Source organism: Lagenorhynchus albirostris, chromosome 13 (genome assembly GCF_949774975.1).
Source record: "Lagenorhynchus albirostris chromosome 13, mLagAlb1.1, whole genome shotgun sequence".
In the NCBI taxonomy this organism is placed as follows: Eukaryota; Metazoa; Chordata; class Mammalia; order Artiodactyla; family Delphinidae; genus Lagenorhynchus; species Lagenorhynchus albirostris.
This window is the reverse complement of record NC_083107.1, coordinates 10,030,985-10,047,346: the sequence shown is the minus strand read 5'-3', so window position 1 is coordinate 10,047,346 and position 16,362 is coordinate 10,030,985. Positions and strand designations below refer to the sequence as shown.

General features: G+C 39.7%; 1 protein-coding gene across 4 annotated transcripts in view; it reads left to right on the top strand.

The window, feature by feature from the left end:
• The window catches only part of NPHP1 (nephrocystin 1), a 73,868-nt gene that overhangs the window by 31,022 nt on the left and 26,484 nt on the right, over window positions 1-16,362 (top strand). For all 4 annotated transcript variants that reach the window (XR_009543989.1, XR_009543987.1, XR_009543988.1 and 1 more), the window contains exons 12-15: window positions 9,826-9,900; window positions 12,303-12,413; window positions 13,530-13,612; window positions 15,476-15,552. Coding sequence is in view for 1 of the 4 variants with exons in the window: in XM_060168460.1 (XP_060024443.1) it covers window positions 9,826-9,900; window positions 12,303-12,413; window positions 13,530-13,612; window positions 15,476-15,552 (346 nt within the window). In the remaining 3 variants the exon portion in view is untranslated. The remainder of the gene's footprint in view (window positions 1-9,825; window positions 9,901-12,302; window positions 12,414-13,529; window positions 13,613-15,475; window positions 15,553-16,362) is intronic.

Sequence of the window (16,362 nt, the reverse complement as noted above, 5' to 3'; positions counted from 1 at the left end):
ATGAAGTAGAAAACAAGAGAAAGTCAGAAAAGGCAAAGTTTATTCTTTGAAAAGATTAATAAAATTGAGAGGTGCCTAGTAAGACTGATCAAGAAATTTTAAAAGAGAGAAAGAAAACAAATGATTGTTGCCGAAACTCTGCCTCTGTTCACCGGTGCCAAATAGAAACACGGAAACAGAGTTTTGGGTGAAGTAGAAAAGAAGAGCTTTATTGCTTTGCCAGGCAGAGGGGGCCACAGTAGGCTAATGCCCTCAGAACTCTGTGTTCCACCCTGGAGCAGGTAGTGAAGAGTGTTATAGTGCTCAAGGAGCAGAGCGTGATCGGCTCACGGACATTCTTCTGATTGGCTGGTGGTGAGGTAATTGGGAGTCAACATCATCAACCTTCTGGTTCCAACCAGTCTGGGGTCTGCCGTGCTTGTGGGCAGCACACAGTTAAGTTCTCCCACCTGGAGGGGGTTTCAGTATCTGCAAAACAGCTCACAGGACATGGCTCAGAATATTATCTATAGCCCTTCAGGAAGAACTAAAGGTCCTTGATTTTGTTTAATGGCTAAAGTATTACTATTTTGTCTTGCTTGACTGTTTTCCTTTCTTTCTGCATTTTTTCACTTCTCTGATTAAATTTATGCTTTGACTGACGTTTTTCTACAGACAAAAGGCAGGTGGAGGACAGGGGTGGGGCTCTTTTCTGGGAAGGCCTCATAGGGTCCTGCTTGGTTACATGATCACCATCTGACATGAAAATGGAGACCTCAGCACAGATCCTGCCCACATTAAAGGGATAAGCAGGGGATGTTGTAAACAACTTTATGGCAGTAAATTTGATAACATCAATAAACAGATAAATTCTTTGAAAACCATAACTTAATGAAACTGACACAAGAAGAAATAGAACAATTTGAATGACCCCTGTTAAAGAAATTGAAACAGTAATTAAAAATCTTCCAATAAAGAAAACTCCAGACCCAGATGGTTTCACTGGTGGATTCCTCCAAACATTTAAGGAAGAAATAATACCAATAGTACACAAACTTCCAAAGAATAGATAAAGAGGAAATGCTTCCCATCTCATTTCACGAGGCCAGGAAAAACATGATACCAAAATATGACGAGACATTACAAAAAAGAAAAATTACACGACCAGTATTCCTTATGAATATATAAACTAAAATCTTAAACAAAATATTAGCAAATTGAATCTAGCCATGTATAAAAAACGACAGTATATCATGACTAATTGGGGTTTATTCCAGGAATTCAAATGTACACACCTGTGTAACCAATATTTAACATTTGATAATAGATTATTGTAATTTGCCATATTAACAGAACCAAAGAACAAAAATCACCTGATCATCTCAATAGATGCAGAAAAAGCAGTTGACAAATTTTAACACCCACTTATGATTTTAAAAAAGTTCTCACCAAACTAAGAACAGAAGGGAACTTCAAATTGGTAGAGGGCAACAAAAGAAAGCTAAAGCAAAGCTACTAGCATCATCACACTTAATGTGAAATGTTGCATACTTTCCCCCTACGGTCAGGAACGATTCAAGGATATCCAAGAAATAAAAAAGATAACTCAGGTTTTTTTAATTGACAAAAGGCTTGAACAGGCACTTAAAGAAAATATGGGGGCTTCCCTGGTGGCGCAGTGGTTAAGAATCCGCCTGCCAATGCAGGGGACATGGGTTCAAGCCCTGGTCCGGGAAGATCCCACATGTGTCGGAGCAACTAAGCCCGTGTGCCACAACTACTGAGCCTGCGCTCTAGAACCCGCGAGCCACAGCTACTGAGCCTGCACGCCACAACTACTGAAGCCCGCGTGCCTAGAGCCCGTGCTCTGCAACAAGAGAAGCCACCGCAGTGAGAAGCCCACACACTGCAACGGAGAGTAGCTCCTGCTCGCCATAACTAGAGAAAGCCCGCGCACAGCAACAAAGACCCAGTGCAGCCAAAAATTAATTAATTTTTTAAAAAGTATAGTACAAATGTTTTAAAAAAAAGAAAATATGGCAAACCAATGGGTCTATAAAAAGATACACAACATATAATAAGTCATCCAAGAAATGCAAATTAAAAACAGAATGAGAGAGAGCCAACCATAGGCTATGCTTAAGAAACCACCTTAAACATAATAATATAGGCAGGTTAGAAGTAGAAGGATGGAAAAAGATACACCATTCAAAACATATTAATATCAGACAAAGTATACTTCAGAAGAAGGAAAATTACCGGGAATAAAGTGGTACATTACATGATAAAATGGACAATTCACCAAGAAGATGTAACAATCCTAAATGTGTATACACCTAACATCAGAGCTTCAAAATACATGCAGTAAAAATGGATCAAACTGAAAGGAGAAATGGGCAAAGCCACAATCATAATTGGAGACTTTAATACTTCTCTCTACAGTACTGTAGAACAAGTAGACAGAAAATTAGTAAGAATATAAGAGAACAGAATAACACCATGAACAAACTGGATCTAATTAACATTTGTACAACAGTTTACCCCCAAAGAGGAAAGTACGCATTCTTTTTAGTGCGTATGGAACATTCAGCAAAATAGATGGTCCTGAGCAGATTTAGAAGAATTGAAGTCATACAATGTATGGTCTTTGATCACATGTGATTGAATTAGAAATCAGAAACAGAAAGATAACTGGAAAAATCCTTAAATACTTAGAAATTAAACGACAGATTTCTCAAGAATCAATGGGTTAAAAGAAAATTTCAAGGGAAATTAGGAAATATTTTGAACTGAGCAAAAAAATGAAAATGTAGCATAATATTTGTGGGATGTTAGCGAAAGCATTGCTTAGAGGGAAATTTGTAGCACCAGAAAAGAATTCAGTTATGGGGAGGGGGACGGGTAAGCTGTGACAAAGTGAGAGAGTAGCATGGACATATATACACTACCAAACGTAAAATAGATAGCTAGTGGGAAGCAGCCGCATAGCACAGGGAGATCAGCTCAGTGCTTTGTGACCACCTAGAGGGGTGGGATAGGGAGGGTGGGAGGGAGGGAGATGCAAGAGGGAAGAGATATGGGAACATATGTATATGTATAACTGATTCACTTTGTTATAAAGCAGAAACTAACACACCATTGTAAAGCAATTATACTCCAATAAAGATGTTAAAAAAAAATCTCAATTTCATAGTCTACCTCCTGATGGGGTGATGCTTCCCTTGAGATCTGAGGGGTGAACAGGCCGTAAGGAGATGAAGAGAAAAGGGGACAAGGGGAGTGTGTACCTGGCTGAAGGAGCAGCACAGGCCAGGGCCCTGGCAGGAAAGGACTTGGGAAGGGGAGCCAGGGGGCTGAGTGGGGGCAGCAAGAGGAAGTGTAGGACGGGATGAAGCAGGAGGTACAGCGTAAGACGTTGTAAGCCATGATGTAGGGAGTTTTGTCTTTACCCTAAAAGCGGGGAAAGTCATTAGAGGTAGGACATGACTTAGACGTACGTTTGGGGATGATTTCTGGCTCCTCTCTGGAGATGGATTGAAGGGGGGCGGGGGTCAGAGGGATCTGAGTAGACCACTTGGGGGCTATGTCACAGTGTGGTGGTCAAAGGGCAGCAAGTGTCGCCTCAAGAAAACGAAATCTGGAGCCATTTTGCCTGGAATTAACCCTGGCTCCGCCAACTGGGTGTGGGACGCTGACCAAATGACTCGACCTTGCTGTCTTGTCTCATGTGCATCCCTTAGGGTCGATGTGAGGACTAAATGAGTTAATGTAAGTAAAGCACTTAGACCAATACATGGAACATCATAAGTTGACCAGATGAGAGATGACGATGGTAACTTAGATTAGGGAAGTGGAGATGAGAGCTGTGGCCGGAGGGATATTTAGGAGGCAAAACCCAACACACTTTGGTTGGTGGTGGGTTGGATGTGGCAGGTGAGGGAGAGTGGGACGCCAAGCATGACACTAGGTCTTTGACTTCCACATCTGGGTGGATGGTGGTGACGTGCAGTGAGGTAGAGAACACTGATAGATATCTTTCTTTCTGCTGAGTGTACTCCTAACTCGCAGCATGAGGAAAGTGCCTTTCTTTCATCTGCACTGCGGGTAAATAAGGATCTTTCCTTCCTTCTACATGCTCTGCACAAGATCACTGCCAAAAACGAGCCAGTAGGTGTCGCCAGTGACCAAGAAAAGATGAATTGCCTTCTTTTTCCCAGATCTGGTTCCACGCTTTTTGCTGTACCTCTCGCTATTCTCATACGTGACAACATAAAACAAAGATTAGAATTCTATTTTGAATAATATATCAAAATAGTAGAAATTATTTTATATAAAAATAATAGAAGTTAGTTTATGAAACAAATTTTTGCCAAATTTTCCAAATTGAGGAGTTAGAGAACATATTTAATAGTTACATACTCATGCTATTTACTTAAGAATACTTTTTTTTTTTTTTTCTGCGGTACGCGGGCCTCTCACTGTTGTGGCCTCTCCCGTTGTGGAGCACAGGCTCAGCAGCCATGGCTCACCGGCCCAGCCACTCGGCGGCATGTGGCATCCTCCCGGACCGGGGCACGAACCTGTGTCCCCTGTATCGGCAGGCGGACTGTCAACCACTGCGCCACCAGGGAAGCCCAAGAATACTTCTTTAATAAGCCTAAGCCACGTTACAAATAAAAAGCATTATTACTATAACTAGTTAATGAGACACTACTTCCAATAATGACTGAGTAAGCTCCTCTCCAAATAACTTGCCCAGTGATGAGAACTATAAATTCTGGGTAATATATGAAAAGCAACTCCCTCAGGGCTCTGAAAAGCATCCCAAAGCAGGCGGGTCCTGGAGGGGCATCTTTCACTCTTGAGTCTGCTGTTTTATTTCTTCTCTTTGTTCCCTCTTTTTCATTCCCCTGTTTTATTTTTTTGTCTTCCTATGTGTTACCTGAACATTTTTTAGAACTCCGTTCTGAATTGTCTGCCGTGTTGTTGAGTGGATCTCTTTGTACAGGTTTTGGTATGACTTTATACCTACATAACTTCCCACGGCTGGCTAGTGTCAACATTCCAGTTGAAGTGACATGTACCTCCCTTACCTCCCTTTAAACCTCTTTACCCTCCCTGCTTTCTAATTGTCTTAAATATCTCCTCTACATACATTGAGAACCACATCACACAGTGTTAGAATTTTCCTTCAACCATCAAGCATAATTTAGAAAACTTCAGAGAAACCTCTCATATTTACCCTTGTTCTTACTCTTTCCATTGTTCTTCCTTCCTGATATTCAGAGATTTATCATGTTTTTTCTATTTAGAGAACTTCCTTTAACCATTCTTTTAGGGTAGGTCTGCAGGCTACAAATTCTCGTAGTTTTTCTTTATCTGAGAATGCCTGTTTCCCCTTTATTCCTGAAGGATATTTTCACTAGCTATACAATTCTAGGTTGGCAGTTCTTTTCTTTAAGCACTCAAAAAATATTGTTCCATTTCCTCTGGCCTCTGTCTGATGAGAATTGGTTTTTCCCTATAGGTGAATCTAGGTGGTGTTTCTCTCTCACTGCTTTCAAGATATCGTGTTTAGAAGTTTTCAGAAGTTTATGTACTTTGTCATGGATTTCTTGGGTTTAACCTGTTTAGGGTTTTCTCAGCTTTTTAAACCATAGGTTTATATCTTTTGCCAAATTTGGGGATTTTTCAGCCATTATTTTCTCAAGTACTTTTCCAGCTCCAAACTCCCCTCTCCTCTGGGACTCCGATGACATGAATGTGAGTTAGATCTTTTGTTATAATCCCACGGGTTCCTGAGGCTCCCGATCATTTTTTCCCATCTATTCTATCTCAGTTGTTCAGACTGCTTAGTTTCTGTTTTCCTATCTTCAAGTTCACTGATTCTTTTCTCTCTTTTCTGTTCTGTGGTTGAGTCTCTTCAGTGACTTGTGTAGGTATGTGTGTGTGTCTGTTTTTAATCTTGGTTATTGTATTTTCCAGTTCTAGAATTTCCATTAGGGTCTCCTTTATCTTTCATTTTTTTGTTGAGATTTCCTTATTTCTTTCTTGAGACTTTGTATTTCTTTCTATGTTTTAAATTTCTTTTAAGCATCTCCATAGTTGTTTATTGAAACATTTTTAGATGGCTGCTTTAAAATGCTTGTCAAATAATTCCAATATCTGTGTCATCTCAGTATTGGTATCTTTTGATACCAATCTCATTCAAGTTGAGATTTTCCTGGTACTTGGTATAATGAATGATTTTTTTCTTTTTTTTATTGTATCCTGGACATTTTGAGTGTTGGGAGTCTCTGGATCTTAATAAGTTTAACTTGTATTTTAGCAGGCCTCTGACACCATTACTGCCAGGTGAGAATGGAAGTCCAGATTCCCCACTTGGCCTCTGCCCACACCCCTGGGGGTAGGTGTGCCTCCTTACTTTTGGGCCCTAATGGAAGTTCAGGCTCCTCTCTAGGCCTCCAGAGACAGCACTCACTGTGTCATTCCTCAGGACCTATGACCCCTAGTCAGCCCACTTTCCTGTCTCCATTGTGGACATTACAAGAAGATAAAAACTAAGGTTACTGAATTTCATTGTGTTAAATTTTCGATCAAAAAAAGAACTGTGAACAAATGATGAACTCTAGCTAATGATATGCATGCTAATGTATTTAGAGGAAAGTTTACTTACGTCTGCAAGTTTGCAGTGTCTCAAAAAATTAGGTGAATTGATGGATGGACAGAAGATATATGTGATAATGCAAGTATAGTAAAATATTGATGGCAGAATTTAGGTGATAAGCTTATGGGTGTTCACTATAAGTTTCTTTTAACTTGTATATTTATATATATTTAATATATATTTGGTATATATTTGACACATTTCATAATTAACCACCATTTATGTTTCATCCTTAAAAATTGATTGAAAACCCTTAAGAACTCAGTAAGAAATAATACATCAAGTAATTGTATTAGTTTTGCCAATAATAAAAGAAATAGAAAGCAAGTGTAAATCTCACATTTAGACTCTTATCTTAAAACATTACAATCTTCCAATTTGTTTATTCTTTTCCTTTTACATGTATTTTATACCACACTCTGACTTTTACTGGAATTAGCAATATTTGTTAAATTAGTAACTATTTCAAATACATAGAAGCATGCAGAAAAAAACATAACAGCTACCCATGGCCTTGTCACTTAGTTCTATTGAAACCTCTCAGTTTGCAATATGTAAATGTTTAGCCTACTTACTTAGCTGTAGATTATTCTCATAAATCTAAACTCCATATTTCTTTCTCCTAACACACCAAAGATACTAACATGCTTTACCTACCTACTGGCCCATCTTGTCATCGTTGCTTAGAAGTTTTTTGGGTTTTTTTTTTTAATGCAAACAAATCTGTTTTTTAAAAAACAGTAAATATGTAATTATGTATAGTGACATATTTTGTTAATATCTATGCTCTGGGTTGTTTCTTGTATTGTAAGTATTTGATTTCTTCATGTGTCCTTAGAAGCACATTTTATGCAGAAGATATTTTACCCTTCCCCCACCAGCCAAGCCCCACCAATCTAATGGTGTTGTGATTGCTACCTCCAAACTCCAGTCCAGAACCAGATCTTACAGTGAAGTTTAGCGTTCTTGATCTAAGCTGATGTCAGGGACATCAGCGATTCACTTAAAGGTTCACTTGTTTACTTGGTTCTGATCCTGGTGTCATGGCTCCATCTTTGTCCTTCCTGCTTAGGCTCTTTACTTCCTATGAGGAGGAAGGTTGGCCACCATCTTTCTTCCACCCTACTGGCTTCAAGCAATAAGGCTGTCTCTGTTCCTCTATCATGTGTTGAGTACCATTAGCCTCTGTAACATACAAATCTGGCTCCTTGTCACCACGTCCCGCTCTAGACTCAGAGCCCAGGAGACCCCCAGTTTTAGTCTTGCCCTATTCTTTGTTTTTCTCTTCTGTTTATGGGCCACTGAAATATTCATCTCACTTTTGGGTCCTCCTCTGTCTTTTTAAGTGTCACTGCTTTATGTTTGGAGCAGAGCAGCTGTGTTGAAGCATAAATTCATCTTGAGCAGAAGTCCTTATGCATTCTTTTGTTTGTTTGCTTTTTAAATATTTATTTATTTATTTGGCTGCTCCGGGTCTTAGTTGCGGCACGCGGGGTCTTTTAGTTGCAGCATGCGGAATATTTAGTTGTGGCATGCAGGGTCTAGTTCTCTGACAAGGGACCGAACCCGGGCCCCCTGAATTGGGAGCGCGGAGTCTTAACCACTGGACCACCAGGGAAGTTCCCCTTATGCATTCTTTTTTTTTTTTTTTTTTTTTTTCTGTACGTGGGCGTCTCACTGTTGTGGCCTCTCCCGTTGCGGAGCACAGGCTCCAGACACGCAGGCCCAGCGGCCATGGCTCACGGGCCCAGCCGCTCCACGGCATGTGGGATCTTCCCGGACCGGGGCACGAACCCGCGTCCCCTGCATCGGCAGGCGGACTCTCAACCACTGCACCACCAGGGAAGCCCCCCCTTATGCATTCTTGATGCAGTTTGCTAAGTGGAAAAATCTCTAAAATTTTGAACCCTTGATTATTTCATCCTTATGCTCTGAGCCAGTCATTCACCCTCTCTTGAGGCAGTTTTCTCAAATGTATAATGAGATGTTTGGACTAAGTCCTTTTTAGCTCTCAGAGTCAGTAACTCAAGAAGGATGTAAAACTATCAAGCAGAGGAAGTTTTTCCTCAATCAAAATCAGCATTCTCCAAGTTGAGAAGATAAAAGCAGAGATAGTATGAGACCTCAATTTCAATGATTGCAAGGGACTTCTTAGATATTAGAAGTGGGGAACACTTCTTGAAAAACCAAGAAGGACCTTGGAATAAATAAAATGCAGTCTTAGATTAGACACCAGATAGTAATCAAAAGGAGTTTGTACTCCAAGAGCCCAGTCTGAGAATATATATCATTTTAGAAAGGGTTTAAATAAATTCATTTATATTAGTTGTGGAAGGAAATGGAGACTTTCTCTGTGGAAAACAACTTAGCTGCCCATAAGATCCTCCTAGTTGCTTGCCAATAGCAACACAGAGGGCAGTGAGTTGAATTTGACCTCATAGGACACGTTCAGGATGATTTCTAATTATTTTTAAAGCTTAGTTTTAGAAATGCTATACTAAAATATTTTTATCTAAAATAAAAATTGTATATTATCTATTCTTCTGGAAAATGTCAGTTTTGGCCATAACTTTATAGAATTTGAACTCTTTTTTTTTTTTTTTACAGTTTTTGCTCCATTTGTATTCTATTGATTTGTATATATTATAGGACTAACTTCTTGCAATAGCATTTTATAAGAGATTAAATTCCAGGAAAAGTATACTTTATAGGCCTAGGGATCTTGAAGAAAACTGTAACCGTGTATCTGAGAGGGTAGCAGTGTCTCTCTTGATGGCAGGGTAATAGATTGCACATAAAATGCTCTTGTGGGTCATATTTCTTAAAAGGTCGTTCATACCTAAAATTTCTCTGAATTTTCTGGTTAATCTATCTCATATATTAAGTATTTCACGTAATACAGTTTATCACTAGTGCAAAGATCTGAGTCTGAATTCATTTATCAGTTCTTCCGTTGTGTTATAAGTGCTGTAACACTTGTTTTTTTGTTAATCATTTTAAATGTTATGTATGTATAATACTTGATGTAAAAAGAAAAAAGAATTACAGAGTTACACAAAGTAAGAAATGAAATATCCCCCTCTCCCTCTGCCCCACTGTTAACTGTTTGGGACCTGGAAGTGATAATGTTTCAACGAGCTTTCTACAATATGATTTCAAATGGGAAAATCTCATTTCAGGTTCTGAGCAACATTCATACAGTCAGGGCCACGTGGCAACCTAAGAAACCCAAAACATGGACCTTTTCTCCCCAGGTAAGTAACCTGCTCACTTGTGAATGGAAGTAAGAAGAATGGAATGAAACGTGAACTTCTTTTACCTGATAAGTATTATATGATTAATTTCTAAGGCAGGATTGTCAAAGTGTATTCCTGAAATAATGTATTTATATTTAACACAGAATATATGGGGCCAGATTTGAATCTTTAGATTAATGTTCTTTGAGGACTTTGATAACAATTACTCATGTTTCTGACTCACCAAAGTTATAATGCCTATGAATCATCTCATTCAATGGATCACAAGGTTTAATTCTAGAAAATTCCCTCTGATGAAAAATGAAAACAGACTTTGTTATAAAGCAGAAACTAACACACCATTGTAAAGCAATTATACCCCAATAAAGATGTAAAAAAATAAATAAATAAATAAAATTAAAAAAAAAAAATGAAAACAGAAAGAGAAAACTTACGAAATGTTTTTCAAAAATGCAGTCTCCAACTGTGCTCGTGAGAGTTGTGCTTTCTTCAGATAAAAATCAAGGGTGACGCCTAGGGAACTGGTCAGTACACCCAGGGACTGTCAAGACTGGGACAAACAAAGGCTGGAATGAGGTTAAGTGGCTTGAAACCACCGAGTCAGTGCCACATAGATGCCAGTGGAGACGAAGATATCTTTATGTTCTTTTAATAACATTAATTTTCTATAGTTCTATTTACTTTACTTTTTTTCTACCTCCAGAGTTTCATTACTTCCCTCCCACAACTAACTCCCTCATATCACTGCCCCTGAGAACCCTTCATTAACCTTCTCCTATTGCATCAGAAGATCTTACAGCAAGATAGAGGTTCACTGAGAGGACACAGCATGTGGGGGAGGCCCGGCCACCTCGCCTGTGGGCTGTGTGTGTCCACACTTGTCTACCACGCGACTCCTACAAGTCCAGTTTGATCTTCTAAGCATCCTACTGCTTACATTTTTTTAAATTGTAACAATATAATTGTTCTACTCTTTTTTGTGTTAATTTCCTTTTATTTTATTTTTTTTATGTTTTGGCCGCCCCGCGCGGAGTGCGGGATCTTAGTTCCCCAACCAGGGATCAGACCCGCGCCCTCTGCAGTGGAAGCGCGGAGCCCTAACCACTGGACCGCCAGGGAAGTCCCCCTACTGCTTCCATTTTGACACAGTACTTCACAGTTCTGATAGTGCGTCTCTGTGCATGTGAAGTGGTTAGGGTAGAATTTTCCAAGGTTTTCCTGGATATAAAGATGAACTGTTTGGAGGGATAAATAATATGTGTATGTTGCTTTGTTGAATGAAATTAAGCGTCCTTAGGTGTGAGGCATTCTTCCTAGGTACTGTGGGAGCTTACACGTTAGTAGAGAAGACACATAAAACACCAATATCCTCTATTTATGGAGCTCTGACTGCGTGCCAGGCGCTGAGGTAGGCCGTGATGTGCATTTTCTCATCTAATCCTTGGAGTCGCTCTAAGGAGTGGGTGCTTTTGATAACGGTCACGTAGGCAGAATGTAATGTCACACAGGCAGCACTTGGGGATCCAAGTGCTGTGGAAGCACAGAGGAGGGTGAAATTAATTCTAGTCCTTAGGCTCAGGGAAGGTTCTATAGAAGAGAAACTAAACTTTGAAGGATGGGTAGGATTTTATAGGCAAGGAAGAGGGATGTAGTTGTCCAGGGAGGGGGAATGGAAAGGGCAGAAGGGAAGGAAAGGAAAATTTCCAAGGCATGCCTGAGGAAAGTTGAGCAAGTGTGTGTGCAGTCTGCAATTTTAGTTCTGTTTCCAAAGGACATTGGTTAATATAAATATAAATATCTTATCAGGGAATTTCCTGGTAGTCCAGTGGTTAGGACTCCACACCGCCACTGCAAGGGGCACGGGTTCGATCCCTGGTCGGGGAACTAGGATCCCGCGTGCCACGTGGCACAGCCCCCCGCCAAAAAAATCTTATCAAACTATTTTTGTGATACCTCTGAAGACCTTGGTACAGTGCTTGTTTCACATTAGCCTCTGCTCTAAGCATAGAGTAAGTGAACGTAAAGGTAGTTTTCTTCAACACAAAAATTACATTTTAAAATTTCAAATCATTGGTATAGACGAGTCCAGTCCATCTGCTTTTTGTTTCCTTTAAAAGACCTTTATTATGATGCAGCGGCATAAACTATTTATAGATGAATAGAGCTGAACCTTCCCTCCATTTTTAAAAAAATTTATTTTATTGAAGTGTAGTTGATTTACAATGTTAACAAAGTGATTCAGCTACACATATATATACATTCTTTTTCATAGTCTTTTCCATTATGGTTTATGACAGGATATTGAATATAGTTCCCTGTGCTATCAGTAGGACCTCATTGTTTATCCTCCAACCATTTTTCATGTTTATTAGTAATTTTCGTTTTTGCTATCGTTTCAGGTTACTGGCATCTTGCCCTGCTTGCTTGATGGTGACTGTTTCATCAGGTCCAATTCTTCTTCTCCAGATCTTGGAATATTATTTGAACTTGGAATTTCTTATATTCGCAATGTATGTCAGTTGAAAGATACAGCTTTCTAACGTGTCAAAGGGGAAGTTTTCCCTTATGTCTGTCTTTAGTAAAATAATCGAGGTTTTTATGTGTAACAGAATTTTAATCTCTTGAGGAATGAGAGTGACAGTGATTCTAATTTTTTTATGATGCTACTTTTCTATTAGTGTTTAAAATAAGTGTACTTGTTTACATTTATAGCTTGAGCGAACTCCAGTGCTTTTAAAGAATGAAGATTGGAAAAACATAAGACCTTGCAGAAAGTGATAAAAGATGCTAGCGGCCTTGCAGCACTGTGCTTTAGCTCTGTCCTGGAGGGTCAGAGTGCCCCTAACCTTGTAAATGAGCGTTCTAATGAAGGGACCTGGCAGAGGCGTAATTTTTATAAAGGGAACACCAGAAACTTGGATTAATTTACATCATGTAGACTATCGAATCAGTGGGTGTGGCTCTGTGGTAATAATTATATGTTTCCATAGATAGGTGTAGTATGTGTGCAGGGCCTCGGGATAACCCAGAGATTTTTATCATGTTAATGGTGTAATACTATCATATGTAATACCATTGTATGTTTTATTATGTTAATGGTGTAATACCATAATGGTGTAATACCATCCTTTCATTTCTTTAAGGCAAATTCATCCGTCTGCTGCGGGTGGGTAGGACAGGAGCAGGTCCCCCAGGTGAACCCCAGACGCCTCTGACAGTTGACATTGGGTTAAGTTCTGAGCAGAAGGACCCTTGAATGCTTTAATTGGCTCATTCCATTTCTTACTGAGACAGAGCCTCCTACGCTCATGTATATTGAGGTGATCTGGAATCATCCCACAGCATATTTATGTCACTCAAGAAGCAGTAGTAACAGGTGTCATATCATCAGCTTTAGGGGTTTTTCAGGAGCAATTTAACAAGAGATTTTCATTTTATATCCTGCCTTTACCATCTGGCCTGCAAGTCAAATGGGACTCCACTGGGTTTCACTTTGTTTTCTTGTGAAGAATTTTTTAGTTCTAAAGGCAAATACTAGTTTTATTCCTTTTAGAAGAACTTGGTATGTGCTTATAGATTTGACTGATTCAGACATTAAGTTTCATACACTTTTTTTTATTTTCTAGTCAACTGGTGAGAGAGGAGAATTAAGTTGTGGCTGGGTGTTTCTTAAACTTTTTGATGCCAGTGGAATTCCTATTCCAGCAAAGTAAGTTGGCTTATATATTCCTTCCAAACGGGTAATTTTGTGGAAATTCATTTTTTTTAGAATCTAGATACCTCAGGTTTCCAGAGTGTATTACTTACATTTCAGTAACTTGTGTGGAGAGGGCTTTTAATGTTGATTTTAATGTTGTTTTAGGTAGTATATGAAAAGAGCACACATGATCTCATCCTAGCGGGGAAGAAATGACACATGTAGCCAAGGTATTTTAAAAGATATTTGCACCGGTTGTCTGCTGAGAATATTCTTTCAGTGATTTCCTGTGGCATTAGTACATTTCACAGTGCTGAAATAGAGCCTCATTCTCCCCAAAGAGTGAGAAAGCTGAGTCTGGGGTCCCCAGGTCCTCCGTGACTCTGCCTTTCTTCCGTAGGTGGTACATGGAAATTGTAGCAGCAGCCACTGTAAACAAATTTAAGACCAAAAACAAATATTTGTAATGCATTTGCAATATATACATAACAGTCACGAGATTATTATCCCTAATACAAAAAGAGCTTTCAGAAATTAAGAAGAGGCCAACCCAAATTTGAAAATGGGCACACACACAAATCTAAGTCTGGAAGATAAGAAACCCACAGAAGAGATACAGATGGGCAGTCACTAGGGTGATGATTGAGATCCCAGATTTGGAATGGTAAAATTCAGGGCTGTAGCCTGGGCTCTGTCCGTGTAACTGTAGGCAGGTTGTCTGCAAGCCTCAACTTCCCCCATCTTTAAAATGGGATCATAATAGTTCCCAAGCCCAAAGGTTTAATTCAGATAATGCACCCCTCTTCCATCTTTACTGATACCGCAGGGGTGGGCGTGACCTCCTTACCACTGGACGGAGGTAAAAGCCCTCCTCTGATGTCACCCCAGTGGGAGGGGGAGGGGCACTCTAGCACACCCAACCTCCCCAGCCACTGCCTGTAGATGGAGAGGCCCAGGCTTCTTGTGGGTTGTTTTTGTTTTTCTGCTTTTGTTTTTTGTCTTTAATACTGTTCAGGGTTTTTCACTGTGCTTAGTGGGAGGGAAAAGTGTGTTTATCCAATCCTTCTTAAAGTGAAGTCATAGCTATTTTTTAAATGAGGTGGAGGCCTATGTATTGATACAGAAACATCTCCAATGTATATTATTATATGAAAACGGCAAGTTGCAGAATCGTGTGTGTGCTGACTCCACTTCTGTTCGCAAAGAGCTGTGTTCATGTGCGTGTGTGTAAACTGTTCCCGGAGGTTGTCTCTGGGGAGCAGAACTGGGGAGGTGGTGCCACAGGATTAAGGAGGCCTCTTACCTTCTGCTTCCACACTTACGGAGTACGCAACTTTAAACGTGTGTCAGTTTAAGATTTACTGTTTAAATGTATGTGTTTGTTTCCATTTGTATTGAAACAGATAGGACAAGGGGCTACCAAACTAGGGGGGAAAGAAGGGGGGAGGGATTTTTCATGTTTTGTTTATCATTTGTATGCCATTTGAACTTTCTACAACAATCTACCTGTTACTTTTATATTTTAAAAATAGTATGAATTCATAATAGCTTTATTTCCAATGATGATTTGAAACATTTGAAAAATGCATTTAAATAACACGAGTCATTAAAGTCAAAAGACCTTAATGACATCAATTAATCTTTCTCATTTTTATGTAGAAAAATGTATTTTCTGTGGTTCATAGTTAAGAAAGAGACTTTATTTACTGAGATGATAACCCCATGGAGGTATCAACAACCTTCATTCTCATTTACCAATGAGGCATAAATAAAATGTCTGTGAATGCGTCTGTGCTAAAAAACGTTCCACTACTGACTCTACTGTTCCTCAATGTCCATAACACGTATCCATCATGGTATATTTTTCTTTTTTAGAACTTATGAACTCTTCTTGAATGGAGGTACCCCTTATGAAAAAGGTGTTGAAGTGGACCCTTCAGTATCCAGAAGAGGTACCACTCTTCTGTGTTGCTTTCTTTCCTTTCCTTAAAGATTAAACAAGCAGAAGATACATCGGAGAAGATACCTATAGTATAATAAGCGTAACACTTTTCACGTGAATTCACATTTTTAAAAATATGTCGTTTGATGTTAAAATCTTAACCATTTTTATCTAAGTGCTTATTTTCTTGGTAGCATATTTGAGACTCTAACGTAGGAAATTAGGATGCATGAGGACCCTGTATTGGTTCCTTTCCATTGAACACTGGGCCACAGAATTAATAGAATAGGCCAATTCAGTGATTGCCTATTGCTAGGTCAAAGGGTGTAGACATTTGAAATTGTGGTATACATACCAGGTTGCCCTCCAAAAATACTGAGCATCTTTTAATGTGTTCATTGACCAGGCACTGTGCTAGATAAAGGGAAAATGGAGAGTAAGGCAGATATGGCCCTTGCCTCTTGGAGCTCAGAGCCTGATGGGTTTGAAACTCCCCTCTGGCTCCTCAGACATCCCTCTCCTTGCTTCGTGATTTAGGACACACAGCACTGCTGCCGCCCCAGCAATGCCAATCCCACCTTCTTGGAACAGGAAGGAGCTGGGATCTGGGATGCAGCTGGTTCTACTTGGAGTCAGACGTGCTTTTTAAACTCCGTTTTTCTTTGTCATCTGGCAGCAGTGATGCTGTCACAGTATCTGATGTAGTGGCAGCTCCAGGGGTGGGCTGGTTGGGTGCATTCTGAAGGTCCTTAGGGCACATCATATTCATCAGTCCATTTAGGGCGTATGGGCGACTCCTGCCTCTCATACAATTCAGCCC